This window comes from Bactrocera oleae, chromosome 6, assembly GCF_042242935.1.
Source record: "Bactrocera oleae isolate idBacOlea1 chromosome 6, idBacOlea1, whole genome shotgun sequence".
NCBI lineage: Eukaryota > Metazoa > Arthropoda > Insecta > Diptera > Tephritidae > Bactrocera > Bactrocera oleae.
Window position 1 is genome coordinate 45,609,356 of NC_091540.1, and position 25,561 is coordinate 45,634,916.

Below are 25,561 nucleotides of genomic sequence, written 5' to 3' on the forward strand. Positions count from 1 at the left end.
AAATATCAAACATTTTGACCAAACTAAATGGTTTAAAGTCTGCTGAAAAATCGGAAATCACTATACAGGATATATTGGGGCAAAGATAGGTCTGAGTTTCTTGCATTAACCTTTAGAATTGCTCAGATATACTCGAGAACATATTTATAGATATATAACTCATATGTACACTGATCGACATATTCAGCATAGGGTTTATTAGAATAACGAAGATCATTACATGCAGTATATGGGAGTTGGAGTAATTCGTAGGCTAATTTCACATATATCCGGTATAAAACTATAGCATATCTATAGCATATCTACTATTAATATTAATGTGTTTTCAAGAGGATTTCAATTCGGTTCGAACATACTATTACATATTGCCCTACATAAATATATATACGCTAAAAGATAGGGTAGGTAGTGTGGCTATCTGACGACGCACCTAAGGCTTTAGGGAGGCCCATTGTGATACCGGCGCATCGTTGAAGCTTGAAGCGTTGTAATAATTGTCCTGCTCGTGACCATCTGTTCAATCAATATTCTGAGAGATTCAGAGATGTCCAAATCTTTAAGCCCGCTCAGTATGGTCCTAGGCTAGATGTTATTGAAAGCACCCTCTATGTGTAAGAAGGCTACTAGGGTATATTCATTAACCTCCAGAGAATGCGTAAGTTTAATCCCGATATATTCATTGGTGGAAAAGAATCATATGGAATTTAAAGTTGTGTTATATAGGAAGTAGGCGTGTATTTCTCCGATTAAAGTAAACAAATTTATTCAACCTTCTGGCAATTTTTGGACACCATGTCTGTAGAAATGTTCGTCTGTTGAAACAAACCAATCAGACACCTAATTTTCGACTTCTGCGTAGGAATCGAAGTGCTGCTCCACCAATGCGTGTCCCATCGATGAAAACAAATGGTAGTCGGAAATTGCCAAGCCTGGTGCAAACGACGGTTGGGGTAGCAGCTTCCAAGTACTTTGATTGTATCCTGAACCGATTTTGCTTTAAGTACAGGTGTATTCTTGTCGAATAGATCTGTTTTTGCAGTCGATGTTGATGGTTGTTCCGGATTAACCAATGAGTTTCTCCGTTTAATGTTCTTAAAATAAATCCATTTTTCATCGCCAGTGACAATTCGACGAAAAACTGATTTTCTTTCGTGCCTTTGAAGCAAAATTTCACAAGTGTTTTTTCGATTTTCCGTTTGTCTTTCATTCAATTCATGTGTGTGTCATCTTCATCCAATATTGCTGGCAGTTCGGCGTTTTCAAACTTTTTTGGTGGTCTTCCACGTTCTTCATTTCTCACATCAAAATCATTATCTCTGAACAGTTGAAACCATCTTTTGCAGGTTGATTCTGACAGAGCATGATCACCATATGCCTCGACAAGCATTCGATGCGACTCTGCAGCACTTTTCTTCAAATGGAAACAAAAAATTTATGCTTACCGCAAATCAAAATTTGATGTTGTTTATTCAATGACTGTAAGGTTATTGAATATGTTTGACAGATGTCATGCCAACCAAACTGTTCCCTACCAACACATTTGTATCTTAGCACTCAGTTCATACCAGTACACCGTATATATGTATATGTTATATATAACCTCGATTACTCTTAGGTGATACAAACAACCCTTAGGTGAACATACCTATTGTACTCAAGGCTCTGTATGAAATACGCGCTCTCAATATCTTGTAAACATTATTATAAGTTATTTTGAAAACAGGCAACTAATATTTGACACTGATGAAGGCACCAAGAGCTACGCTATTTCGAGTTTAGTACCGCAAGGCTCGGTTTTAGGCCCCCTTCTATGGAATGTGATGTATGATAGGGTGCTAAGAATAAACCAACCAGTATCCGTGAAATTAATCGCATACGCAGATGATCTTATAGTGGTAGCAGTGGCTAAACAGCTAGATGACCTCCGGAGCAAATGCAATGAATGCGTCAATAGTCTGCGGCAATGGTTCTCCTCAAGGAGTTTAGTTCTGGCTGAGCACAAGACAGAAGTCTTGCTAGTAAGTACTAGGAAAGTGGAGGAACGAATATCTCTCACTATAGGGGAGTGTGAGATTCAATCACAGCCACAACTAAAGTATCTGGGAGTAATAATAGACTCAAAGCTTAAATTTAAGGAGCACTTAGAATACACCTCTGGTAAAGCAAGCAAAATCCTCAACGCCTTATCAAGAATGATGGGAAATAAAGGCTGCATACGTTCCAGCCGGCGATTTTTACTCGCAAAGGTAATGAGATCGGTTGTATTATATGCGGCCCCAATATGGATCCAGGCGTTAAACGTTAAAGCTGTCGGCACTAAGAGTAATCAGTGCTTTCCGAACGATATCCAGCGAGGCTGCGGAAGTAATAGCCAGTATGATGATGCCATTGATAACCAGGGTGACGAATTCGCGCGAGTAAACAAGTTACCAGAGTCGTCTATAGGAGCCAAAAGAGCAGAGAGAGTCAAAAGCTTATCAATATGGCAGCAGCGGTGGCAAATCTCGCTCAAAGGACGGTGGACCCACAGACTTATACCGGACATCCACCCGTGGATAGACAGACGACATGGGACCTGGATTTCCACCTTGCCCAAATACTAAGTGGACATGGGTGCTTTAGAAGCTACCTGTATAGATTCCATCTTGATGTTAGTCCGAACTGTCCGATGTGTACAGAGTGCATAGAAGACTCTGAGCATGTATTCTTTTATTGCCCTCGCTTTTCGAGTACAAGGGAAAAACTTAAAACTTCACTCGATGGTAGTTTTATGGTGGAAAACTTGACGACACTTATGTGTCAGTCCAGTGAGAATTGCAAAGCTGTCAGCGAAGCGGCAGCCTCAATCATGACAAAACTAAGACATATGGAAAGACGTCCGTCAGTCCGTACTATAGAGGAGACTTAAATGTCTTATCACTCCCACGAAATAATACTTAATCAGGTGGTTCCGTGGGAGAGTCTTGAGTTGGGAGTAGGTTAAGTTACCTATTATACTCTGTGGCAAAACATTTTGCAAGAGTATAAAAAACTGAAAAAATTAAAAAAATATATATTTTCCAAAAAAGCTCCTGCCAAAACATAGTTAGTTGTTTTGTGAATTAGCAACAAATTACAGATTTTAAATATCTTTTGTAGTGTTGTCAGAATTGTGCCACTTCTTTTGGGAAAACGCGCTCATATAGATATGAAATAAAGTGAGTAGTCAGCGCATGGACGGGTGATGTCGTAAACCAACATGTCTCCGATCAAATCCTTAATAGAGCTTCTAGTTATTAGTCTTTACATTAGTTTTCCTAGAGATTATTTCTATTGGTTCTTTTAACAGTTTCCTTATCTTTTCAACTCGTACAATAGTGATTTGAAAAAAATTCATATTAGCGATATTTAGCTCCTAAACACGAATACATTTTTTTCCTGTATTTAACAGAATTTATTATTAGCAACTTATTCATTTTAAACACATATGTACTCTTTACTGTATGTATATAAGTACTTCACAGCTATGATGTGTGACTCATAAAAAATGTAAAGTATTATTATATATGCGCTTTAATTACGTAACTTACGCTTTGTATGTATGAACGTACATACGTAACATATGTGTAAGTATATGCGTGTTTATATATTTTGTTCATTCCTTAGTTTTATAAATATTCTTGTGCTTGTTAAATATTGTTAACTAAATGCAAAAATTGCGGCTACAGACATAAGATGAAAAACATGTCGCCTTTATGGCCACATAGTCATAGAGACTTTACAAGTATGTTATACAATATTTAAGTATGTGCTATGTAATATCACAATTTATTTAAATAAAATTATTTGCCTTTAATTATTCCGTTAAATCTTGTGAAATTTGTTGCAACTAAATTGCTAAGCTTAGCTGGCATATACCTAAAGGTGGGCATGCAATTCAGTCTTCAATAAAAAATATAATGAGCTAAAATATATACATATATAGGGGATATTTTAACTTAAAACATATTCACAGTTTAGTGCAAGCTTATATCGTTACTTTTGTTTTTCTACGTTAAAATTTAATATATCTTTGGTTATATATGAGCACTATTTATAACATTTCATATGTAACATACAAGCATGTATGTAAATATAGTTAAGTTACCATGATTTAAAAAAACTATAAAAATTATTTTTTCTTCACTGTATAAACGAAATCGTTTTTTTTTATGGCATATATCTTTAATTTGGCTGTTTGAACTTTAAAGTAACTGTTTCGGAACTCTATTTTTATTATTATTTTTTTTTTTTTGGTTGGTTTAAAAAATTGCGCACGGCTCTACTCTATACAGGCATACATAAACACTATATGCATATACATATAAACTCCTACAAATTTGTTATTGCATTGTTTACTTTTCGAGTCTTTTTTTACATTCTAAAAATTTGTTCGAGAGTGTCGTTTAAAAATGCTTAAAAACTGGCTCTTGTAACGTTTCGTTTTCTTTTAATATCGTTGTATGTAATGGATGAGTAAAAGTTTAGTATATTGTGCAATATAATATATCAATATATTTGGCTGTACGTTATATAGTTTCTTTTGTCTCATTAAAGATTTTAATGTCTTAGATTGTATATGTTACTAGAAATGAACATAGCCATAACTTCCCATTTTACTTTTCTTTTTAAACCCTTCTTCAAACATAATTTTCCTTCAGTAAGTATGCAGAAAACTTTGTACGAGATGGAATTTGGCATTATCTTCATAGTGGGAATATACCCAACCAAGGCAGTTTATTTTTAAAATCAGCTGTTTCTATATCTTTCAAAATTACGATTTGGCATTCTAATCTAACCTAATTCCTAACTGAACTGATGTACTACTGCTTTATTATATAAAATTCTCAGCACAGTTTTTATATCTCAGCGGTATTTGATACATACATTTCGGTTTTCCTAAAGAATATTTTATACGATTATTTCATGAATTTCTATAGTTCTATCGAAATGCTCCCTTATCGTATAATCCTTAGAGCGCACTTATGGCATGACTATTACCAAATGACTCACAGCAGCTTGAAGTATAAGCATTTACGGTTCCTTCTGTGTAACTTAGCTGTGCTAAATTTTGAGTTGAAATCTTAAATAAGTGCGATGTTAAGCAACAAATTTGGTATAGTGTTGTAAGCAACTTAATTTACTTGCGAACTGCAGTTAATTTTTTAGTGCCTTTTTATACCGACGATAATCGGAATTTCATTCGGTCACTTGCCGAGAGAAAAATTTTAAACAACCTACCAACTTGTGGTGATATTAAGTCCATAGCCCTAAACCAAAACTCTAGAGTTTCGTTTGAAAATCTTGTATAACTTCCCAAGTTTAGTGTCTCCGATTTTTACTGCATGTACCTTTTGTATCCCCTTTCCTTCTCTCTACTAGCTCACGCTCTCCAATGTAATCCATTCTAATTTAGACCAATTTTCGCTTTCCTATTAGATTGGTCTAAACGAGCGTTGCCTACAATCGTGTCACTTCGGATACCGTCGCCACATCACCCGAAACACCAGTTGTTGTCGTCTGCACTGTGGAAGTGCCCGCGTCCAATGTCGGGCGTGGTAAATGTGAATAGTAGCCCATTTGACAGTTGTTATGATGCGAAACTTTTGCCGCCTGATTAATTTGATATTGGGCCGCTTTGAGAGCTTGTTGCTGCTGCTTCGTCATACAATCACAAGTTGTTTGCGGCACCGGTGCTGCAATCAGTTCTTCCGTTGATTTAGCCATAATCTTCGTTGTTGTCGTTGTCGTAATAAGTTCTTCGACAAATTGTGATGGCGGTGGCGCATAGTTTTCGACGTCAGTGTAAGTGGAATAGCGACCATAGGAATTTTTACGTGGTATGGAATGACGTTGTTGTGCGATTTGCAGTTTCATAGCGGGTTTTACGGTCACTGTGTCCAAGTAGCCATAACCAATGCCATAACCGCCTACCGCTTTGGTTGTCAGATTATCCCATGACTTCGGTTTTTGCACGTAAGTGGCTTGTGGATAGATCTGCGAAGGTTGCACTTGGGTGGCAGTAATGTGATAACGTTGCTGATAGACGCCGTGCACGTGCGCCGTCGGTTGTTGTTGCTGTTGATGGTGTTGTGATTGCGACTGTTGTTGTGACTGTTGTGCATGTTGTTGCGCGTGTTGTTGGTAAGACTGGCGAGATTTGGTGGAGTGTTGTCGTGATGCTGAGTGCTCACTCTTTGGGTCCCAATACAAAGTGTCCGTACTCAGCGACGTGGTGTAAGACGTAGAGTCCGCCGGCGCGAATTCACTCGAAGTACAAGAATGCAGACTGCAGTGGCTCATTAGACCGGTGGTCAAATCATAATAACGGGAACGCATGCTGCCATTGTGAGAATCGCAATTACCGTGTGGTTGTGGCTGTGACTGTTGCAGATGTTGATGTTGCTGTTGTTGTTGTGGTGAAAGATGATGATGGTGATGATGTTGCTGCTGCTGTTGTTGTAGCTGCTGTTGCTGTGGTTGCTGTTGCAACATGTCCTGTGTGTTATGATGGTGATGATGATGCATATGATGACGCGTGACACCGGGTGAGGTGTGTGAAGTCTGCGACTTAGGCCTAGGTTGACGTTCCTTGGAATCACGCTCACGATCACGATGTTTATGTTTGTGTGTGTGTTCCTTATGACGTGTACGACGTCGCGTTGGCACGCAATGCGCATCACAGCACGGACTTGCCAGATCATACGCATCTAAACTGATATTGTCTCCATTACCATTCCCATTTCCACCAGTGACGGTCATACCGCCAGCACCACCCATTGCAGCCGCGGCAGCTGCTGCTTTTTCGGCCGATTTCCACCGAAAGTGACCGATACAGGGATTGCATGAATGACCATAGCAATGTTTTGCGGATTTGTGTGTCTTTTGTGCCATAACCGGCGTTGTGGTTTGTTGATGTTGGTGCTGCTGTTTTTGTTGGTAATGCTGTTGTTCCACTGAGTGCTGTTTATTTGGTGGTTTATGTTTTTCACAAGTACGCGGTGGCGGTACTGGTGCTTGTGCACTGGCTCCGCTCTGTGGCTGACTCAAGATGCTACGATGCGAAAGGTTTGCTAAGCCTGTGGCCGTGTCAAGCGATTCTGTATGACGTAAAATGAAGTGCTGATCACTTGGACTACGCTGTATACCATCAGCACCACCGCTGGAGCTAGCTAAATGTTCGCCGCTGCTATTGGATGTGACCGGTTTCATTACATAACGATAGGTCGGATCCAAGTAATGATAGGTGAGCGTAAATTGTGCTGGTGGCGGTATGATGGCCTGCTGTTGTGACTGAAATCTTGCCATGCTGGGAACATCTTCGGTGGAAAGTGCGGGACGATAGTATGGTAAATTTTCACCATCTGTTGGCGAGGTACCGCTTTCGGCGTCAGTCGGTGACGTGGTGGCTTTTTTGCGCGCCGGTAAGCTATGTGTCTTCCATTTGCCTTCTAGTAGTTCACGTTCTCGCAGACAAATTCGTTCCAGTTCATTCATTTTGCTGTGCAGTAAGTTTTGTAATTGTATGTAGCGCATGTGGAGATCCACCTGTCAGTGGCAGGAAAGTGATTATAACAAAATATTACTACAATATGTTATGGATTCATACATACCTTACGCACACAGTCTTCAAAAAGCACAACCATACGCATTCGCGTATCACAGCTCTTTATAAAATCGACTATTGTCTTATGATCTGCTTTCTCCATATCACTACCGTTTATAGAGAGTATAACATCACCTTCGCGCATGCCAGCCTTATAAGCCGGTCCATCATATTCCACATAATCGACGTATGTAATCATTTCTACTTCTTGATCCTTCTTATAATGTATGCCATAACTCTGCAGTGTGAAGCCGTATGAGTCATTCTTCTTTTCAATGATAATGGTTCGTCTACGACGATCTTCATCGGGTTTCGTTGCAAGAAAACGTTCCGATCTAACACGTCCAATGATATGCGTTGATTGTGACAACTAGAAGAGAGTGTGAGAGAAGTGAGTTTAATTTTATAAACGTAAGGATTTACTATATTTAAATGCATGCATTTTAACCAATATTGCCAAAGTTATATATTATTAAAAAACATTTTTCATTAAAAGCTTAACCGCGCTATTAAACTTCCTATTCTCACCCGTTATTCAGTGCCCTCAAAATTAACTAATAATAAATAGTTCATGCAAGAAAAAGGTCTACGATTTCGTTTTAGCAGACCGCGTGGATTAAATCTTGCATCTAATATTGAGCATAGAAAGCTTCTGCGAGTTGGCTGCCACGTTTCTTCATTCTGGACCACTTCACAGCAGAGTTTAATGTTGTTTAAGCGCCATACGAAGGAATTTCTGCGTTAACGTCCACAAAATGTGCTTCCACTGGTAAACACCAGAGACCAAGGAAAAGTTGAGACAGTAAACTTCCTCCGGTGAACTTCTTCCAAAGAAGACTACGACTGTCCTATTGTCCGTAAAGATGAAAACTGCCGTTTTCTGGGTTTCACAAGGTGCGATTTACATCGACTACCTAGAGAGGGGTAAAACGGTCACAAGTAAACAGTTTCCTGCAGAATAAAGCCCTGCAGAATAATTTTCCGAAAAAATGTGTGCCTCCACCATAAAAATGCATTGACTTGGATTCGGTCGCTAAGGGAAACCTTACGGATGGTTATTAAGAGAGTTTCTTGCAACAAAGATAAAAAATGAGAGAGAGAGTAACCATCTCAATTCTAGAATATACCTTCTGCTCAACGCAAAACGAGACTTTATCCATAACTCGACAAGGACATGACATATGGCCATACTTTTTTTTGCTTAGGTTGGCAGGACTGTTATATGTTTACATGTCAAATTTGAGCGCGATCTGTCACATAGTTTTTTTTTTAAGGCACTATAAACAAGTCAACCTCGGGTGTGTTTTTCGAATTTTACTATGGAAATTAACGTTGAGCAAAAAGTGTTTGTTTGAAATTTTGTTATTCCAATGGAGTAAGTGCGACGGACGCAATGAAAATGTTGCAGAAGGCATATGGGGAGTCTTGCCTATCACGTGCACGTATTTTTGATTGGTATAAGTCGTTCAAGGACGGCCGTACATCGCTGGAGAACTTGCCCCATGACCGTCGTTCAGCAACGTCAATAAACGAAGAAAGTGTCGAAAAAGTAAAGAAAATTATGTTGGAAAATATTCGTGTGACTGAAAGAGAGATAGCTACTGAGCTCAACATAACAAATGGATCCGCTCATAGCATTATTCACGATGTTTTGGGCATGAGACTTGTGTCTGCTCGACTTGTTCCAAAATCCAGCTCATACGTCTCGTCTTGTACGCGATAATTTGACCAAAAACAACGTAAATATTGTTCCGCAAGCACCGTATTCACCCGACATGGCACCGTGTGACTTTTTTCTTTTCCCTAAACTCAAATTGCCGCTTCGTGAAAAGCATTTTCAGTCGATTGAAGTCATAAAAGAGAATTCGAAGAAGGAACTGAAAGCCATACCTAAAGCGGCCTACCAGAAGTGTTAGGAAGATTGGAAAAAAAGGTGGCATATGTGTATCGCCTCTAATGGTGACTATTTAGAAGGGGATAAAATAAATATTGAAGAATAATTAACCGTTTTTGTTGTTTGAGCCAGTCTCGTTTATATTTGAGCAGAAGGTACTAGTGAAAGTAAGTGACCGTCACTGAAGTAAGGACTATTTTGATAAATTTTTAAAATTTTTAAATTAATAATTATCCTAAGATTCAGAGTAAAAACCTTTCTGGTGCAAGGTGAGCTTTTGGGAACGAAACAATTCACGGGTTGGTAAGTATGTGTTGTTGTTTTTTTCATAAATACCCAGAATACTGGCAAGTCTTTTCATGTTGCGAACCCATCAAAAATTCTAATAAACAAAAAGCCGCAGTAAAACCCTCTCATACTTTTAGTTAGCATACTGACTGCATGTGTAATGCGTATTCATTGAAATTCTTTTCTTTTTTTATTGTTGTCACACCCAGAGGCATTGCTCATCATATCTAAGCGCATAAAATTCTCGTTAGTTAATGACAACTTTTTCTAAGCCGTCCCCTCAACCCTACATTCATAAATACATATTTATGTATATGTTTTGTAACTATAGTTGAGCGTATACAAAACATAAACTAGCAAAGTACATTTTTTCACAAACTGTATGTTTTAAATACATACATACATGCATATATGCATACATATGTCAATATATATCACCCAGTCCTAAGTATATAAGTATTTACATACATATTTTTGTATGTATTTATTAGTGGCGCGTTAAACCTTCAACTTTTAATGAGTTGAACGCATAAAGGTTACAAAAATATATTTATTTTGTATATAACTACTGATAAATCTATATTTTTGTGATTCATAAGGAAGTTATATATCTATTTCAAAACTAAACTAACGAAACTAACATTTTATTAAAATTTTAAATAAATATCTGGTATATCGTTGCTAATTCATTTACTTTTCTTTCTACTCTAAAAGAGGTCGAGTAGAAGCGAGTTGGGGCTAACTTGTCAGCTTAAACTCATAGTACAATTATTTTTATGTTTAAACTGTATGTGTATATGTATTAACATATATGAAGTAACAGCTAACCACTCAGTTAAAAACATACGCCATAGACACTGCTTTCCCGATTATTAACACTTGATTGAACCGTGCAAATGCACTTGACCACACGTATCACGCCACAGTTTGACACTGCTGACCCATGTGGTACGCGCGTTTGATTCTTTTGACTCTTTATAAATAAGTAAGAATTTGGTGAAAGTGTGAACGAGCGTTTTGAACTACCATATTTTAGTTAGGCACCTCCACTTTAACCGACAAAAACAGGATACTATACCATCGGATCAAATTTGACCCGGACTGATTTTTGAAACCATTTTCTATGTTATTGTGAAATTTGATCTCCATATGTCAGTGGGTGTATGTTTGGCAACTGTTTGTTTACGAAGAAGGGTTTGTCTGGCGATTTTTACCATGCAGAAAAAAATTTAACAACGAGTTTGCTTGAATTTGTATTTCCAATAGAATCAGGGCTACGAAATTACTGAAAGTGTTGCAGAAGTGTTTTAGGCAGTCTCCCTTATTGCGTACACAAATATTTGAGTAGCAAAAATCGGTCAGTGAAGTTCGTAAAGTCATCGGAAACCTGCCTCATGCGAGACGTCCGTCGTGTTGGCATCAGAGCGATGGCAGAGGGTCTCAACATCTCTTATGGACTCAACACATTTTGCTTAATGTTTGGGGTATTAAGTGTGTCGTGCGAAAAGAACTAAACTATTTACAAAGCGACGTCGACTAAAGATCGCAAAAGAGATGGTTGACAAAGTAGCTGAGGACCCTACATCGACATCAAACGCATCGTTGCTGGCGGATGAGATGTGCAATCGGATTTCTTTGACATTTTTTGAATTTTGGTCATAAAAAATGTTTGTAATGACATCTGATTTACTCATCAGTTATTATTAAATGTATAAAATATTTTTATAGTAAAATTAACATAATCTCGCTACTAGTTTCCAAGACAATATATTATTTTTAGCTGAGTAAGAGTAAGAACAATATTCGAATTTGGTACTTTTCTACTTCATTTACTACTGCCACAAAATAAGAATTATTTTATAACTGAAGAGGCAGTTTTAATTTACCAACAGGGCTGCTTTCAAAACAGCAGGGTATCACAAATTTACAACTACAAAAATAAACTGAATACCATATACTGAACAACCCTAGTGAAAAGCCATTCAACTGAAAAATCTTTTCATGTGCATAGCTTTTTACTTTTAATGGCAACATGGTTTTTGGCTTCATGACTTAAATTCATTATGGTCAATATGGAAAAGTATCGAAAGTTATTATGTATGCATTTAGAATATTATATAAAAAAAATGCCTAAAACTAACATACAAGTATATACTAATAATGATGTTAACAGTTCCAATTTTCCACTCTACTTAACCTAAACTCTTGACCTCATAATAGAAAAATAGTAAACGTTTTCACCAGTTATCCTTTAATTAGTAACCACTAATACTAAAATAAAAATGTCGGTATTAAACGATTGCAATGATAATTAAAATATTTGTTGCACAGTTGGGTGCAAAATAATTTTTAATAACAATTAATTAAATTACTATTAATATTAATAGGCGCATTGCAATATGGGTTTCCCCTCGTAATTTCAGTCGTCAAGATTCATGCACTAGAACACCAAATATGTGCGTAAATATGTAATATATACAAATATATTTGCAATACAATACAATATGAGCTGTTAGCGCACAAACCTGTGAATAGTCGAGCTCCTCATCACTGGCATCCAAACTCTTGTGCTTATTGTGATACTTGAGGCGGCCCAAACTGCCCGTACCGTTAACATAGTGGGTTGTGGAACGTTGTTGGGCCGGTGTCTCGCCGCCAATAACAATCGTACCCAAACTGCCAGCGCTCGGGCCGCCAGCCGAGACGATGCTTTGGCAACTGGTACTGATAGTATTTGCATTAACCGTGGCCATACTCGCATTCAATTATTAATTCTTTCCTTTATTCTAAATGAGTTAAAATTTGGCAATTGCACTTTTATTCACTATATAACCGCTACATATTTATTTACTTTTTGTATATAAGACTTTGACTGTGGCCAAACTATGAAATATAAATCGCCGGATTAACTTAGTTGCATATATTCTTGGATACACAATATATATGTATGGGGATATGCTATTGATTAGTACTTGCTCTTATGGTAAAACAGATTTGGATTTCTTCAACTATATTTCGGATATTTTTTATGTACTTTATTTAATTCGCGTCACTAATGTTATATAATTGGTATTGAAGATTTTAATTGTATATGCATATATGCATATACATATTTATGTTTGTATCTGCCCGCACAAACGCACAAAAATACACAAGTCAAGCAACAGCGACGAGAAATAAAAACTTCTCACGCTCCACTGGGTTTACTCATTCAATATGCAAATGTTAATATTTTCCGGCTTCCCCTTTTTACAAGTTTTTCGCTATAGATTTTTTAGCTTTTTAATAAATATTTCCGATGTTATTGAAAATGCTTATAGATTTTTTCTTAATTTAACACAATTTTTATCGCACTTTCCGCTCGTTGTTCTGCGCAGGCCGAAGTCATAGGCTATACTGTGGTACCTTTAACCACAAAAAGGCAAAATTGGTAATGTCATGCCCAAATGCCACCTACAATACAATACTGGTTAAAACATACATATGTACATATGTTTGTCGTTGAGTTCATATCATATTATGTTTTATTTAAAGCAACCACCTCAACATTTAGTTATTACTACATGTATTTTCACATCATTAATGCTGCACAACAGTGAGGAGCGGAAATACTCCCAACTATAACGGTACTATATACACGCATATACATATATCTATAAGCATTTAAATATTATGTCTGTATGAATTTTTGTATATTGACTGCAGTACATTTGAACAACTGATTTGATGGCGCACATGTTGCAATTGGAAATTGTTAGCCTATGCGCAGGCGTTAGGTATCGGAGAGAGGACAATAAACAAAGCTATCGATAAGCAGCTGTTTATGGTATGTTGAAGGGATTTATCAAATAATTATTTGAATATAGAACAAAAAAATTGAATCAATTAATAAATTATCATTGGCATATTTCCTTTTTATTATTTTGTTATTATATATAGCTAAGCTTAAACTCAAACATATTCATAGACTTCTTTGTAAAAGTAATTCTCCATAATAAGTTAAGAAATCTAGGAAATATTTATAACATTTAAATTTTACACTGAAAATTTAAAATTTTTATTATGATCAAATATCTATTAAATTGATATTTTATAATCTAATCGTTAACCGATTACTCTCTTTGTAAACAAAAAACTTTAAATGTCGGAATGGTAGTAGACAACCCTACGCAAGCGGCATGAAATATGACAGTTGTTACAGCTGGTAGATGAAAATCGCGTTTTATTTTTTCTTTCAAAGTTTTTATTAGAAATCTTGTAAAATTTATTTAATAAATAAAACAAGTGAAATATGACTGCCGTACCACCACCTTCAAATGTGTCAACTTTATTACCACTTGGTAAGTATCCTACATCGCGTTTAACAAATTCTAGCATCCACAATTATTGTTTACTGCTTGCACAGAACTTGTGGACAAATGTATTGGATCTCGGATTCACATTATAATGAAGAACGATAAAGAGATGGTTGGTACATTGTTGGGATTCGATGATTTTGTAAATATGTTGTTGGATGATGTGACAGAATACGAGAACACGGCAGAAGGCAGGCGTATAACTAAACTCGACCAAATCCTGCTTAATGGCAACAACATAACAATGGTAAATGATTTAAAGATTTCTGCTTTTATTTCTATATTAATATTACATGTTTTCTTTTATAGTTAGTGCCCGGCGGCGATATACCGGAATGAAATGACGCGTGGTAGAAAATTTACATCTATATTTTAGAGTTTTAACTTTAGCATTACGAACTATTGAATACAACTCAAGGTTAAACAAGTTTTTCGCGTCTTATTTATGGCGGGTAAATTTGCACACAATCTCGGTATAGATTTCCTAGTTGTCCTTCATAAATTATATCATTAATGGCTTTCTTAGCGTAAATCTGTTGTTCGGGCGTCATCTTTTGTAGTTCCATAGCCCAAGTTTCGGCCAACTTAAGTTCATATTCGCCTAATGATCCAGGGTTTGAGCTGTTCACAGCGCTCGACTGCATTACATATTCACTTTTATTAAGTTTAATACTTTTGTCAGGAAGTGTAGAGGAAGACTCATCAATAATTTCTATATTTAACGGCTCTCCGTCCTCGTACATGATTTGAAAATTCTATTCAAATATATATACGCAAATGTAGTTTTATTTTGTGCATATATTGTTGGTAGCTTACCTCTTCTTTTGTTTCTATATGATCTATTAGAAATTTCATTTCGTCAAAGTACCATAATTTGGACACATCTCGTCTTTCTTGTGAAAGGCGTTTTACTTCTTTTCGAAAATTTGTTCGCAGCGTATTAATTTTTTTGGTCACATCCTTCCGATTTATGTTTGCATATTTCTCTCGAAATTTACGAATTAAAATCTCATACGCTTCATTCTTTTTATCTTTCTTGCGATATTCCGGTGATTTGGCGTTCCATAAGGCTGGAAGAGATTTGTATACTTTAAGACAATCAATGATAAAAGCTCGTTCCTCATTTTTCTCAACTAAACGCATTTTGATTTGTTCAAATTTATTTATTGCACAATGATGATCTCAATAAAAATATATTTTCTCAACTGAAAGTTGCACAAACTAAATTGAATACTGCTTCAATTAAATTGACAATAACAATTGTCAAACGATCAAATGACACCTCCGATAGTGATGAAGAATATGGCTATGTTTGTGAGGTTAATTATACCCGTTGTTTAAAAAACTTTAGTTACATTTTTATTGTTAACATTTTTACATTAATATTATTTGGAGTTTATTTTAATTTTAACTTACAGTAGTTGTTATGATGTACGAAAAAAATCACTCATCTAACATTGTGGTGCATAATATTTTTAATATATTCCATGCAACCCTGCTTAGGCAGCAAACAGCTGATCCATTTGCTTATATATTTTCTATACACGAATAAAATAACCGAAACTCTTTGATTCGAAAGAGCGCTGTAAAAGTCCACATTTTTTATAACATTTGACAGTGGTGCCACTGTGGAAAGAAATACGTTTTGAGATTTTTTAATGTATTTCTTGGGTATTTTTCGGTTTCCATTTTACAGAAAAATATACGTAATTAAAATTAGTTTAACAAGCTATCTATCCTATATGACTTCTAAATATATGTAAGTGGATATTTTAATCACAAAAGATTTTCTAAATTTACTTTTAAAACTAATATTAATAAAATATTTTAATATTTCAAAACATTTTCAAGTTTTAAATAAGTTAAACATGAACATTACTTAGTTTTTATATACTGAATAAACAAATATCTTTCGATAATTTATTCGGAAGTCAAAGTTTACATAACATTTGCTGGGAATTCTAGCCAAAATGTGTATATACGTTGACTATTGGTACTGCTAAGCAAAACAATACTCTGCGACAAAATACACGCTCTTTCTTAAAATCAAAGCTATATTAAAACTCTTTAAATAAAGATTAGAAATATACGTAAAAGTCACCAAAAAATCTGATCTCACAAATTACCCACTGATTTCGCATTTTATTTCTGCGGGATTTTTAGTGGTAGTTCATTGTTTTGGTTGTCATCTGTTCAGTAGCTCATGAACTCGTGGTTTTTCTTGGCAGCACTGAAAGTTCATGAGCTCTCTCAGAAAGCAAAGAGAGGAGTTTCGGAACATTTTATCTATCTTGCTTGCTATTTTGGCAAGGATGAAATGATGCGAGACTCTTTGAATCGAGAGAGAGCTGTCAAAACCCACATTTTTTATAACATTTGCCAATCATGCCACTGTCGAACGAAAATGGATTGGGTATTATAAAAAAAAATTGGGGGTATTTTGCATTTCGATATTATTTTTAGGTGCTCCGTCCCCAAGTAGGCCTATATAACGCATATACATCCCTATATACGTGTATTTATATTATAAAATTTTTAAAAAATCATATAACATAAAAAAAATTGCATATAAATAAAAAAAAAATTATAACAAAGAAACAAAACAAGTCATAATAAAAGATCATGGTTTTATAATGAACGTTTTAAATTAAATTAACAAATAAAATTTAGTTGCACGTTATTCAAATGTATTTGTGTCGTTCCTTGAAATTTCGTTTCGCACTGCTTTTGTTAGCTATTTTTGGCTGGTTTATTTCTGGCATCCCGTTTTTTTTGACATCAGCTGTTCGAAATTTCCTGATTTTAATAATCAGGGAAAGAGAATAACAGAAAAATCAGCGAAAATGAGAGAGTCTCGCATCATGTCATCCTTGATTTTGGCGCGAAGATTACAAATCCTTGAGCGGAAAGTGAGTTTTTGCAATAGCTTATGTATAAAAGTATATTTAACACACTTTGCTCATCTTTTTCAACTTAGTTATTGTTGTTGCAGGTGCAGAATTCTGTAACCATGGATAATCTATGTCTGTAACTTAGCTGTAGCTGGAGTTGGACATATTCTTGTGAAAAAAACACTGAAGAAATGTAACAGTCACAATTTCTTTTACGCAGCGATCTGCTGGTATGGACGAATATAGGAGATCGTCGATCTCCTTTTCGCACTAGCGATCTTCGACCACACTTCAAAAAAAATTATCTGTCTGTCGCACACCGGGATTTCAATAGTTCTTTTATATCGAACTCCTTTTAGCACGCAAAAGAACTATGGACACAAAGTAGAATTATTGAAAAAATCGACTTTCCGCTCACGGATTTGTAATCTTCGCATCAAAATAAGTCGATTTAAAAAAAATTATAATTTTCGCAGCCTCCTTCGTTGGGGGACCTAAACTATACATATACCATTAAGAGAACAGTTTGGTTTCTACTTCGATCCGAATCTCACACATGTTGGCGTTCAAAGACGAATGAATGTGCATGTGGTAAACTGCACACAGCAGAATTGCGTAGGGGTATTTGAGTGTACATTTGGACTGTTACGTGATCCATTTGCTGAGAACAATTGAAAAATGAGAAGAAGCACAAAGAATCACTTTGCCTGCCGATACCGGAAGGTGAAATTGCGTAGCATATACATATAACATCACTGTTATAATTATTGGAATTACTAGGGATATTTATTAAAATAGTCTAGAAGTTTTTGCTCAAGGTTTTTGTAGTTGTTGAAGATGGCAAGAATACTGCCGAGTTGACAGTCCTTGACCGGATAAAAATCCGGGTCCGTTCCGGTTACGTAGACCCGATTATGTGCAATTTAAGTATAAACTTTTCAACATTAACAATAATAACAAATTTTTTTATCGATTTTCTTGTCCAACAAATTACCTTAATTTTTGTACTTTACTCTTGCAGAACCAAACGTATGAGCTCAGCAGATAGATTTTTTGAAAAATGTAATGTATCCTTCTCTTTCCTTAAAAAATTAAAAAATTTCTTGAACTAATTTGATATCGTGTGACCTCACAAAATAACGAACTTACTGCCGATGAAATAAATTTAATTTTTACACAGACTTTAGTTGAAGTTTTTAACATCGCTGTATAATAGCCGTCTGAAAATTAAGAGAAAAACAAAATTGGCTTTAGATAAAAATGCGCGTACAATTTTTAAAATTCATAATTTCCTTTCGATTCTCCCATTGCTCAGAAATGGAGGTTTTCACAAAATTTAATTTCATCTTGTATAAATAAATATAGCTTCAATCCCAAATTATCATTACCAGGACAATAAACATAAAACATGCTGTACTCTCGTTGGTCGCAAAAAGTGGTGGTATGCATCAGCACGTCTGCGCTTTTTATGCGTTGCACAGCGACATTCTGAAAGTAAATTAAATATTATAGCATTGTTTGGACAAAAATAAATTATAGTACCGGTATTATAACATGCGGGAGAATTTCAATATATACATGTTTTTATGTACGATTTAAGAGAACACTTTGATGCTTATTATTTTTTTAATTTGTAAAGTGAAGTTAAAATAAGTCTTCTTAAATTAAAAAAATAAAGATTTTAATAACTTTTATGGAGAAAAATGTATCAAACGGAAATAATTCTCAATCTTACCTCTACGAATGTTATAGTTTTGTAGAATAAACTTTGATAGATCTGGGATAGATTTTTTTTTTTTTTTTTTTTTTTTTTTAGATCGTCGAAATAACAGCCCTTGGCCGGATAAAATCCGGGTCAATTCCGGTATCGCAGAACCGGCTGTTGTGGGAATTGATCATCATCTGGGATAGATGAGCATCATTATCCTGAATAAATAGTTACTTCTTAGAAAGTTTAAGTGTGAGAAATGAAAAAGCGTTTTATTAAAGTTTATTAGACGCGTGGGGCTAACTATATAACGGTGTAAACAACATGCATATGTATGTAGGTATGTATATAAATAACTTGACTTTTACCTCAGTGAGTGGCTGGCTGTAGCATAACTATTTTGTCCCAGGGCGAATCGTAAGGTTCTATCACTCTGACATATAGAGGAACTATTTTAGTTTCGAAATTAGTCGTCGATCGATTTGTGGTGGGTTTCTTGATTTACGAAGCTTTTATTCGTTCTCGGTAATTTTCATTTAGTTTTTATGACCCACACTAATAAACTTTCTACTCAGATATAATTGTAACATATTGTAAGATCAGCTCAAATTGCCCATATTTTGGAATTGGATATTTATTGTTTTGAGCGCTCTTGACATAAGCAATCAAAAAGGTTAACTCAGAGCTCATAACATCACATCTTAATGAGTGTAAATAAGATCAATAGGCAAGCATATAAATCTACAAATAAATATACAGACATATGTACATATTTATAAATGTGTATTTACAAGCGAGTATCTGCAAAAGAATTATAATTTTATGCAACTCAGTAGATTCGAAAGATCAGTAGAGAATCGACATTTGGAGAGAAAAGACGCTATTAACACGAAAGCACTACACAAATAATTAAATAGGTTAATGTAAAAACAACTAAAACTAAATCTATAAAAAGTGTGCCAATTAAGATATTCAACTGAAAGATCAACATATTTTCTGGGGAAATTGAAAACATGAAAACCTTAAAGAATACTTTCGCGCTTGGTATGTTTTGGCTGTAAAGTTGCGCACAAATAAATATTGTACTAAATCTAGTAAATAACAAAAGTGCCAATGGTTTAATTCTAACAAATTTTTCCTTTTTTATATATATTTCAAATGAGATCAGCCATAATAATAGTTAGCTGTGCGACACTTGTTGCTGCTTTGCCCCGACCCGCTAACGATCCCAACGCCGAGTATGAATTGATAAGCGGTGGCGCCCAGGTTGGTCCTAAGCCCACTTTTGTGCCAGTCACACGAAAACCACTGATAATAAACACTCCACCGCCGACTCCAGCAAACTCGAAGAATTTCGCCTTTGACCCGATCACCAAAACATGGACTCTCGTGAAGAAGGACGCTCCCATACCATCGGAAGGCACGCTCATATGGAACCAAAGTAACGACAGATGGCTGACCGAAATAGCCAGGCGCGTCTAATTATGCCACCGACATTTATGGATAATTAAAAGTAATTGTCGAAACAAATACAATTGTTTTTATTTATAAGGTCATATGCAAATGTGGACTGATGCCAATATGTGTTAATGTCACCACTTCGTATACAAAAACATGTATTTGTATTTGTTAATATTTTTATTATTGTAAATTTTTTTTATTAGAAAAACAAAAACAATTAATGCACTTTATAATTCGATTTGTAAGTACTATATAGACATTTAACACAGTTTATTTGGTTCAAATTAAATTTCCGCTTTCACTTACAAAAATAATTATAGTGTTATGAAAAATATATTAAAGCTCTTTTTATTGATTATTTCGCAAAATCAGAATCTTCAAACATGTGGATCAACACTGAAAAGATGCTTTCTGTTCGAGATGAATTTTTATTCGACATATTTCTTCAGCCGTGAAATTTATTTTCTTGCTTGCACTGTCCGCAAAACTGTCCAATTTTTGGCCGATCCCACGTAATTGCTCGCGCAGCGCCATCACTTCGGCGCGCACATCTGAAATGCCGTTGACCTGGCTCTTAAGCTTTACGGCCACATCGCTTTCGGCCATTAACTGATCGTGCACATTGGTAGCCGAACGCGGTCGTAACAAGCAGTCGTTTTCGCGTAACGTAATCATAACATGCGGTTCCTTTAAATCATTACTTGATTTTTTGTTATTAACATTATTGATCTTCGCTACGGAATTTATTGATGTTTTATCAGTCGTTGACCCAACTGGTATGGCAGTGCAACGCTTTTTTTCCTCATACTGTCGCTGTAAGCTCTGATTAAACATATTGTAGTTACTTTCGAGTTTTCGCCGACGTAAACTCAAATTGCGATCGCGTCGCTCAGCCACCAGTTTGTATATATTCAACTTGATGTCCTCGGGTAACTGATTGTCACGCGGATCATTTGGCCGAGTCACGAACTGTAATTTGTTGCGTGAAGTGCGTAATAGCGCGCTACGCTTGCAAAGTTGCATTAATTTCACCGGTGCTCGGCGGAGTAAGCGTGAGAAGAATAAGCTTTCTAGTCGTGAAATTAGCTCTGCCTGACGCACCAACCGATCTAGAGTGGCTGATACTTGTAGACCCTGAATATCGCTGACAGCCAAACCCACCATAAGGTTAGTGAGTATGACAGTGACGAGTAGTACAAAGCAGAGAAACAAAATATGTGAGGTAACTGGAAATTTAACAGGTATATCACCATAAAATATATCCTCAAATTCCAGTTCACCGGACATCATTGTGATTGCTTTGAGTAAGGACCTTAGCAACACAAAATATTAATAAATTATTTAATTCTCAATCAACATTATTATTGTTATTTACCATGTGATATTTTCAAATGGTGGATAGTCGTTGAATAGCACTGAGAAACTGAGACAGAAGGCAATCAGTAAACAGATGTAGGCCAAAAGGAATTTGCAAAAGTTACCGGCAACTGAAATAGATTATGAAATACCGTTAGGTGCTTGAATATTATTTGAGAAATAAAGTATACTAGATGTTTACATAAAAACATGATTAAATCTTAAATGTACAAGAGCACTAACACTCTACAGTTGGACTTCGAAGTAAGCCTTTTTTACTCCTTTCCTCTTACCTTTTGTGAACATTTGCACATAAACGCCGAATATGGGGAAGCGTCCTACTAACATCATTAGCTCCAGCCAAACTAAAAGCACTACAATAGCCGCCACGTGATGTTGCCATGTAGGCACCGCCAACAAATTTGTAGGTACCAGAATTTCTGGTGTCTAAAAGTAAGCACGATTACACAACAAACTCAAAAACATATCTGTCATGAAGACTTATGTACCACACATAGCAAGACACCGAAAACGATGGCCCATTGGAGCCAATTTTCCCAGTACTTCGCATAGCCTTGCAAGCCGTGAGCCATCTACAATCAAGCGTTAAAAGTTAATATTTCACGCTTAAGTATACATTAGTATACTACATAAACAGGATTAATTACCTGAAAAATCTCTTTACCCATCAATATTAAATTCAGTATTATAACGAAATAGCCCACTGTGCTTATATATGCGGGCGCTTCGCACTTCGGATTCTTATCACAGTTGCGTGCATATACACCCACGATGTACATTGTGAATAGGAAGACATAGATTGCATGATAAAGTAGACTCATCAGAAAGAATTTTCGTATGCGGCGCCATTTTAGAAAAAGAAAAGTCTCACACAATGGATGCATCAATAAACGCTTCTGGCCGACTTCGATTAACGACAGAAGCAATTCAGTCTCTCCACGTTCCAATGATGTTGGTGGCACCAACAGACGAAAATCCAATTTGATTTCACAGTCTACGTCACCGATTTCGTGATCATTTACCTTAATTGAACTATCCATTTTGGCCGTTAGTTTCGGTATAATTTCAGGTGTACGTCGCACGATGAAAGACAAAGCGGATACATTGCCCATGGTGCGAGCCGTTATGTCCGCGCCATGTTCTGTAAGTTTAGAAAGTAGGCTTACAAATCGTTTAGATGTGTTGAAAAAGGGCCTTAAAAAATCGATAAATTCACTATCCTATTTGAAGAATTGTGAATGTAAAAATTAAATTTGAATTAAACACAGACTCAAAAGTTTGTAGTCACGCACGCGGCTTACATACAGTCGATTCGATTCGGCAGTTCTTTATAGCGAAATTCATTTGAAGAGTTCATTGTCTTACTTTTACTTCTTCTCGTAGCAGGTCATTGACAGTTGTAAACTGAAATTTAAACATCATCCATATATCCGGAACCACTTACCGATGAAAGTATATACACAATTACTAAACTCATTCAAGGCCGCTATATGCAGAGGCGTATAACCAAAATTATCCGCTTTGTTGACATTGGCACCCGCTTTCAATAAAGCATTACAACAGTCCAAACTACGAGATTGTTTGACGATTGCAGCATGCAAAGCGGTTCGACCGTCCCTGTAGACAGCATTCACATTGGCGCCATACTTGATCAGTAAATCGACAGTTTCTATGGACTGCGATAGACAGGCCAAATGCAGTGGGGTCTGATGGCTGGCATTACGACAATCCACATCCGCACCGTGCTCCAGTAGCAAACGTACACATTCGACGTAATCGTTCTCAGCGGCTGCGGTTGAACGAAATGAAGAACAGGTGTGAATTGACAGTGAAAATTCACAGCTGCTAATCGTATAACATACCCAAGTGCAAGGCTGTCAGTTTCCCTTCACCAAACTGGGAACGCACATCTGCGCTATGATTCAATAGCAGTTCCACACATTTACTGAAGCCTAATGCGCAAGCGGTATGCAGCGGCGTTTCTGTGTAAACCTATGGCATAGAGACATATTTAAGGGTTCAAAAGTTCTTTGCTTAAAAGAGGGGAAGGAATGTGTTTAGTAGGGGTAAGAAATAGGAACTAGAAAAGAATGTGACGCAAATGTCGCCTACCTGTGGGGTGTTGGGATCTGCGCCATATTTGAGCAACGTCTCCACACATTCGACAGCGTTGCGATCGATAGCGAAATGCAATGCCGAACGTTTCTCAATGGCAATGTTGATGTGCGCTTTCCGTTTCAGTAGCAGCAAAATGCATTCCACGCTCTTTGCACTATCCATGCCGTGACGGTTCAACGCAATTTATATGCCGGCGCATGGAGCCGGGCAGAAAGGAAGGGGCAAGTTGTTCATGATCATGATCGTGGTTGCGTTTGAATTGGCGCGCATACAACCGCCACAAGGCCAGGAATGAAGCGAAAATTTTATAATATAAATAAATAATATTTTCTTTTCTATTGGCGTCAAAAAATATTTGGTCTAATTAAGAATTTGTTCATATGCTAATGACATATCCACATAAATATGTACATATATGATGTGTGAATAAAACGCAGCGCGCCGAATTGTCGATGTACTGACAACACCTCGATAAATGTGCGCTGACTCACCTGGCAGCACAGTGTAAAGGTGTAACCTCCTTTTTACCATCAAAACGATTAGGATCAGCACCACGGTCCAACAAAACCTTGGCGATATGCGCATTTCCACGACAACAGGCAAAATGCAATGGCGTCCGACCTCTTAAGTCCTTACAATTGGGATCGGCGCCATAGTGATCGAGCAAGAGTATAATATTCTCTGTACAACCATAGATCGAGGAATATAGTATCGCTAAATTGGCATCGTTAGTGGCTGGAGTAAGTGCTGGTTAATGGTGAAGAAAAAATAAAATAAGAAACTTTTCATTGAGTGCGAGAGGTCGTCGGTATCTGACCTATAAAGCAATTCGTTTTAACCATTTCAAATATGTTAAGCGAATTTGGCACTAGACTTAGTGTCTCCTCGATCTCAAGCTGGTCCCAGATCATCTGATGCTGCTGCTGCCACAGGAAGATCTCATGCGCTTCATCGCTGAATACGGCATCACTGTTGCTGCTATTCTCGCTGGAGATGCTGCGCTTGTCGAAAAAGAAATCGTGCGTTTCATGACTCTCCGAATTCCATTTGAGATCGTTCTCCTGAAATCAGTTCCGGTTCAGACATTGATTATTTAAGAAACATCTGTTCGAAAATTTTTTATGTATACGGGGAAGTCTTTATTAATCCTTACAATAATCGAAAAGCGAACATTTTCCATGATCACTGGCGTTGGAACACTTCCGTTAGGTTTTGCAAATAGCTCACTGGGTCGGGTAGACACTTGAGAAGTTAGCGAATGAAAGTAAAAAATTTGGGCCACAACTGTTAAATGATTCAAATGAAAGCACTGTGATTCATATAAAAAGCACTTGGCATGAAGCAGCAATCAATGCCATATTGTCATTAACTCATTCCGCCACAAATAGACCGCATAAAAAAATTCGCAATCCAGCAACTAGCACTCCAGTTGTGAGCACACGAACGCTCAAACACATACATATATGTTCATATATTATAATACATTTAAATTATATAATTTTGTTCTTATTTTTTAACATTCATTGATCGATTCTGTTATAATTTATGTGTTTGCATATCAATTAAACTAATCCAAAGGCATCACAATGTAATTGATCGTATATGTGGGTTTGTATGTGTGTGTGCATATGTTCATATATGTAAATAAAAAAATCTGTTCTCTTTGTGCAATTCTTTTCATATCACTAACAATAACGGGGTGTTGATTTTTAAATCCGTATATTTAGAATGTAAACATTATGACGTTTTCATTGATTGCTATTCGATATGAAACCAGCGTAAGACTTTTCCGATATTTCAAATTCAACGCAAACCGTTCGCACCAAAGTGCTAAGAAGAACTGAG

General features: G+C 36.3%; 5 protein-coding genes and 1 non-coding gene across 8 annotated transcripts; 3 read left to right on the forward strand and 3 right to left on the reverse strand.

Moving 5' to 3' along the window:
* Window positions 1-3,980: 3,980 nt before the first annotated feature.
* Window positions 3,981-13,209, reverse strand: ssp6 (short spindle 6). The gene is made up of 3 exons (XM_014239253.3): window positions 12,332-13,209; window positions 7,632-7,994; window positions 3,981-7,566 (listed from the first exon to the last, which is right to left on the reverse strand). The coding sequence occupies exons 1-3, from the start codon at window positions 12,557-12,559 to the stop codon at window positions 5,479-5,481; spliced, it is 2,679 nt and encodes an 892-aa protein (XP_014094728.2). The 5' UTR covers window positions 12,560-13,209; the 3' UTR covers window positions 3,981-5,478.
* Window positions 13,210-14,004: 795 nt separating this feature from the next.
* On the forward strand, window positions 14,005-14,588 carry LOC106620621 (U6 snRNA-associated Sm-like protein LSm5). Its single transcript, XM_014239168.3, has 3 exons — window positions 14,005-14,146; window positions 14,212-14,408; window positions 14,471-14,588. The coding sequence occupies exons 1-3, from the start codon at window positions 14,098-14,100 to the stop codon at window positions 14,498-14,500; spliced, it is 276 nt and encodes a 91-aa protein (XP_014094643.1). The 5' UTR covers window positions 14,005-14,097; the 3' UTR covers window positions 14,501-14,588.
* On the reverse strand, window positions 14,414-15,506 carry LOC106620614 (uncharacterized). Its single transcript, XM_014239159.3, has 2 exons — window positions 14,978-15,506; window positions 14,414-14,916 (listed from the first exon to the last, which is right to left on the reverse strand). Exons 1-2 carry the CDS (start codon window positions 15,302-15,304, stop codon window positions 14,605-14,607), a joined length of 639 nt encoding a protein of 212 aa, XP_014094634.2. The 5' UTR covers window positions 15,305-15,506; the 3' UTR covers window positions 14,414-14,604.
* Window positions 15,507-17,029: 1,523 nt separating this feature from the next.
* On the forward strand, window positions 17,030-17,854 carry LOC106626192 (uncharacterized). 3 transcript variants are annotated; one of them, XR_011397034.1, is made up of 2 exons: window positions 17,030-17,070; window positions 17,139-17,854. It is a non-coding gene; the product is annotated as an uncharacterized protein (transcript). The 3 variants fall into 3 exon arrangements; XR_011397035.1 differs by having other exon boundaries at window positions 17,035-17,092; window positions 17,154-17,854; XR_011397033.1 differs by having other exon boundaries at window positions 17,035-17,070; window positions 17,154-17,854.
* A 1,686-nt stretch (window positions 17,855-19,540) lies between these two features.
* Window positions 19,541-20,562, forward strand: LOC138855643 (uncharacterized). The gene is made up of 2 exons (XM_070111723.1): window positions 19,541-19,804; window positions 19,929-20,562. Exons 1-2 carry the CDS (start codon window positions 19,774-19,776, stop codon window positions 20,240-20,242), a joined length of 345 nt encoding a protein of 114 aa, XP_069967824.1. The 5' UTR covers window positions 19,541-19,773; the 3' UTR covers window positions 20,243-20,562.
* A 49-nt stretch (window positions 20,563-20,611) lies between these two features.
* Window positions 20,612-25,548, reverse strand: pyx (transient receptor potential channel pyrexia). The gene is made up of 11 exons (XM_014240548.3): window positions 24,870-25,548; window positions 24,534-24,777; window positions 24,208-24,463; window positions 23,711-23,870; window positions 23,461-23,590; window positions 23,043-23,387; window positions 22,246-22,739; window positions 22,087-22,170; window positions 21,871-22,024; window positions 21,597-21,708; window positions 20,612-21,533 (listed from the first exon to the last, which is right to left on the reverse strand). The coding sequence occupies exons 1-11, from the start codon at window positions 24,894-24,896 to the stop codon at window positions 20,612-20,614; spliced, it is 2,928 nt and encodes a 975-aa protein (XP_014096023.2). The 5' UTR covers window positions 24,897-25,548.
* Window positions 25,549-25,561: the final 13 nt, after the last annotated feature.

What these genes read in the sequence shown, in the direction of transcription:
- ssp6 (XM_014239253.3), bottom strand. Translation starts at nt 12,559, where the DNA reads ATGGCCACGGTTAATGCAAATACTATCAGTACCAGTTGCCAAAGCATC. An exon ending in AGGAGCTCGACTATTCACAG is followed by an intron (nt 7,995 to 12,331) that starts GTTTGTGCGCTA and finishes ACTCTCTTCTAG; the next exon opens with TTGTCACAATCAACGCATAT. An exon ending in TTGAAGACTGTGTGCGTAAG is followed by an intron (nt 7,567 to 7,631) that starts GTATGTATGAAT and finishes TGCCACTGACAG; the next exon opens with GTGGATCTCCACATGCGCTA.
- LOC106620621 (XM_014239168.3), top strand. Translation starts at nt 14,098, where the DNA reads ATGACTGCCGTACCACCACCTTCAAATGTGTCAACTTTATTACCACTT. An exon ending in GTCAACTTTATTACCACTTG is followed by an intron (nt 14,147 to 14,211) that starts GTAAGTATCCTA and finishes CTGCTTGCACAG; the next exon opens with AACTTGTGGACAAATGTATT. An exon ending in ATGGCAACAACATAACAATG is followed by an intron (nt 14,409 to 14,470) that starts GTAAATGATTTA and finishes TTTCTTTTATAG; the next exon opens with TTAGTGCCCGGCGGCGATAT.
- LOC106620614 (XM_014239159.3), bottom strand. Translation starts at nt 15,304, where the DNA reads ATGCGTTTAGTTGAGAAAAATGAGGAACGAGCTTTTATCATTGATTGT. An exon ending in ATATAGAAACAAAAGAAGAG is followed by an intron (nt 14,917 to 14,977) that starts GTAAGCTACCAA and finishes ATATTTGAATAG; the next exon opens with AATTTTCAAATCATGTACGA.
- LOC138855643 (XM_070111723.1), top strand. Translation starts at nt 19,774, where the DNA reads ATGAAAACCTTAAAGAATACTTTCGCGCTTG. An exon ending in AAAGAATACTTTCGCGCTTG is followed by an intron (nt 19,805 to 19,928) that starts GTATGTTTTGGC and finishes AAATGAGATCAG; the next exon opens with CCATAATAATAGTTAGCTGT.
- pyx (XM_014240548.3), bottom strand. Translation starts at nt 24,896, where the DNA reads ATGGAAAATGTTCGCTTTTCGATTATT. An exon ending in ACTGACAGCCTTGCACTTGG is followed by an intron (nt 23,388 to 23,460) that starts GTATGTTATACG and finishes GTTCAACCGCAG; the next exon opens with CCGCTGAGAACGATTACGTC. An exon ending in TTGTGTATATACTTTCATCG is followed by an intron (nt 22,740 to 23,042) that starts GTAAGTGGTTCC and finishes CTAAACTTACAG; the next exon opens with AACATGGCGCGGACATAACG.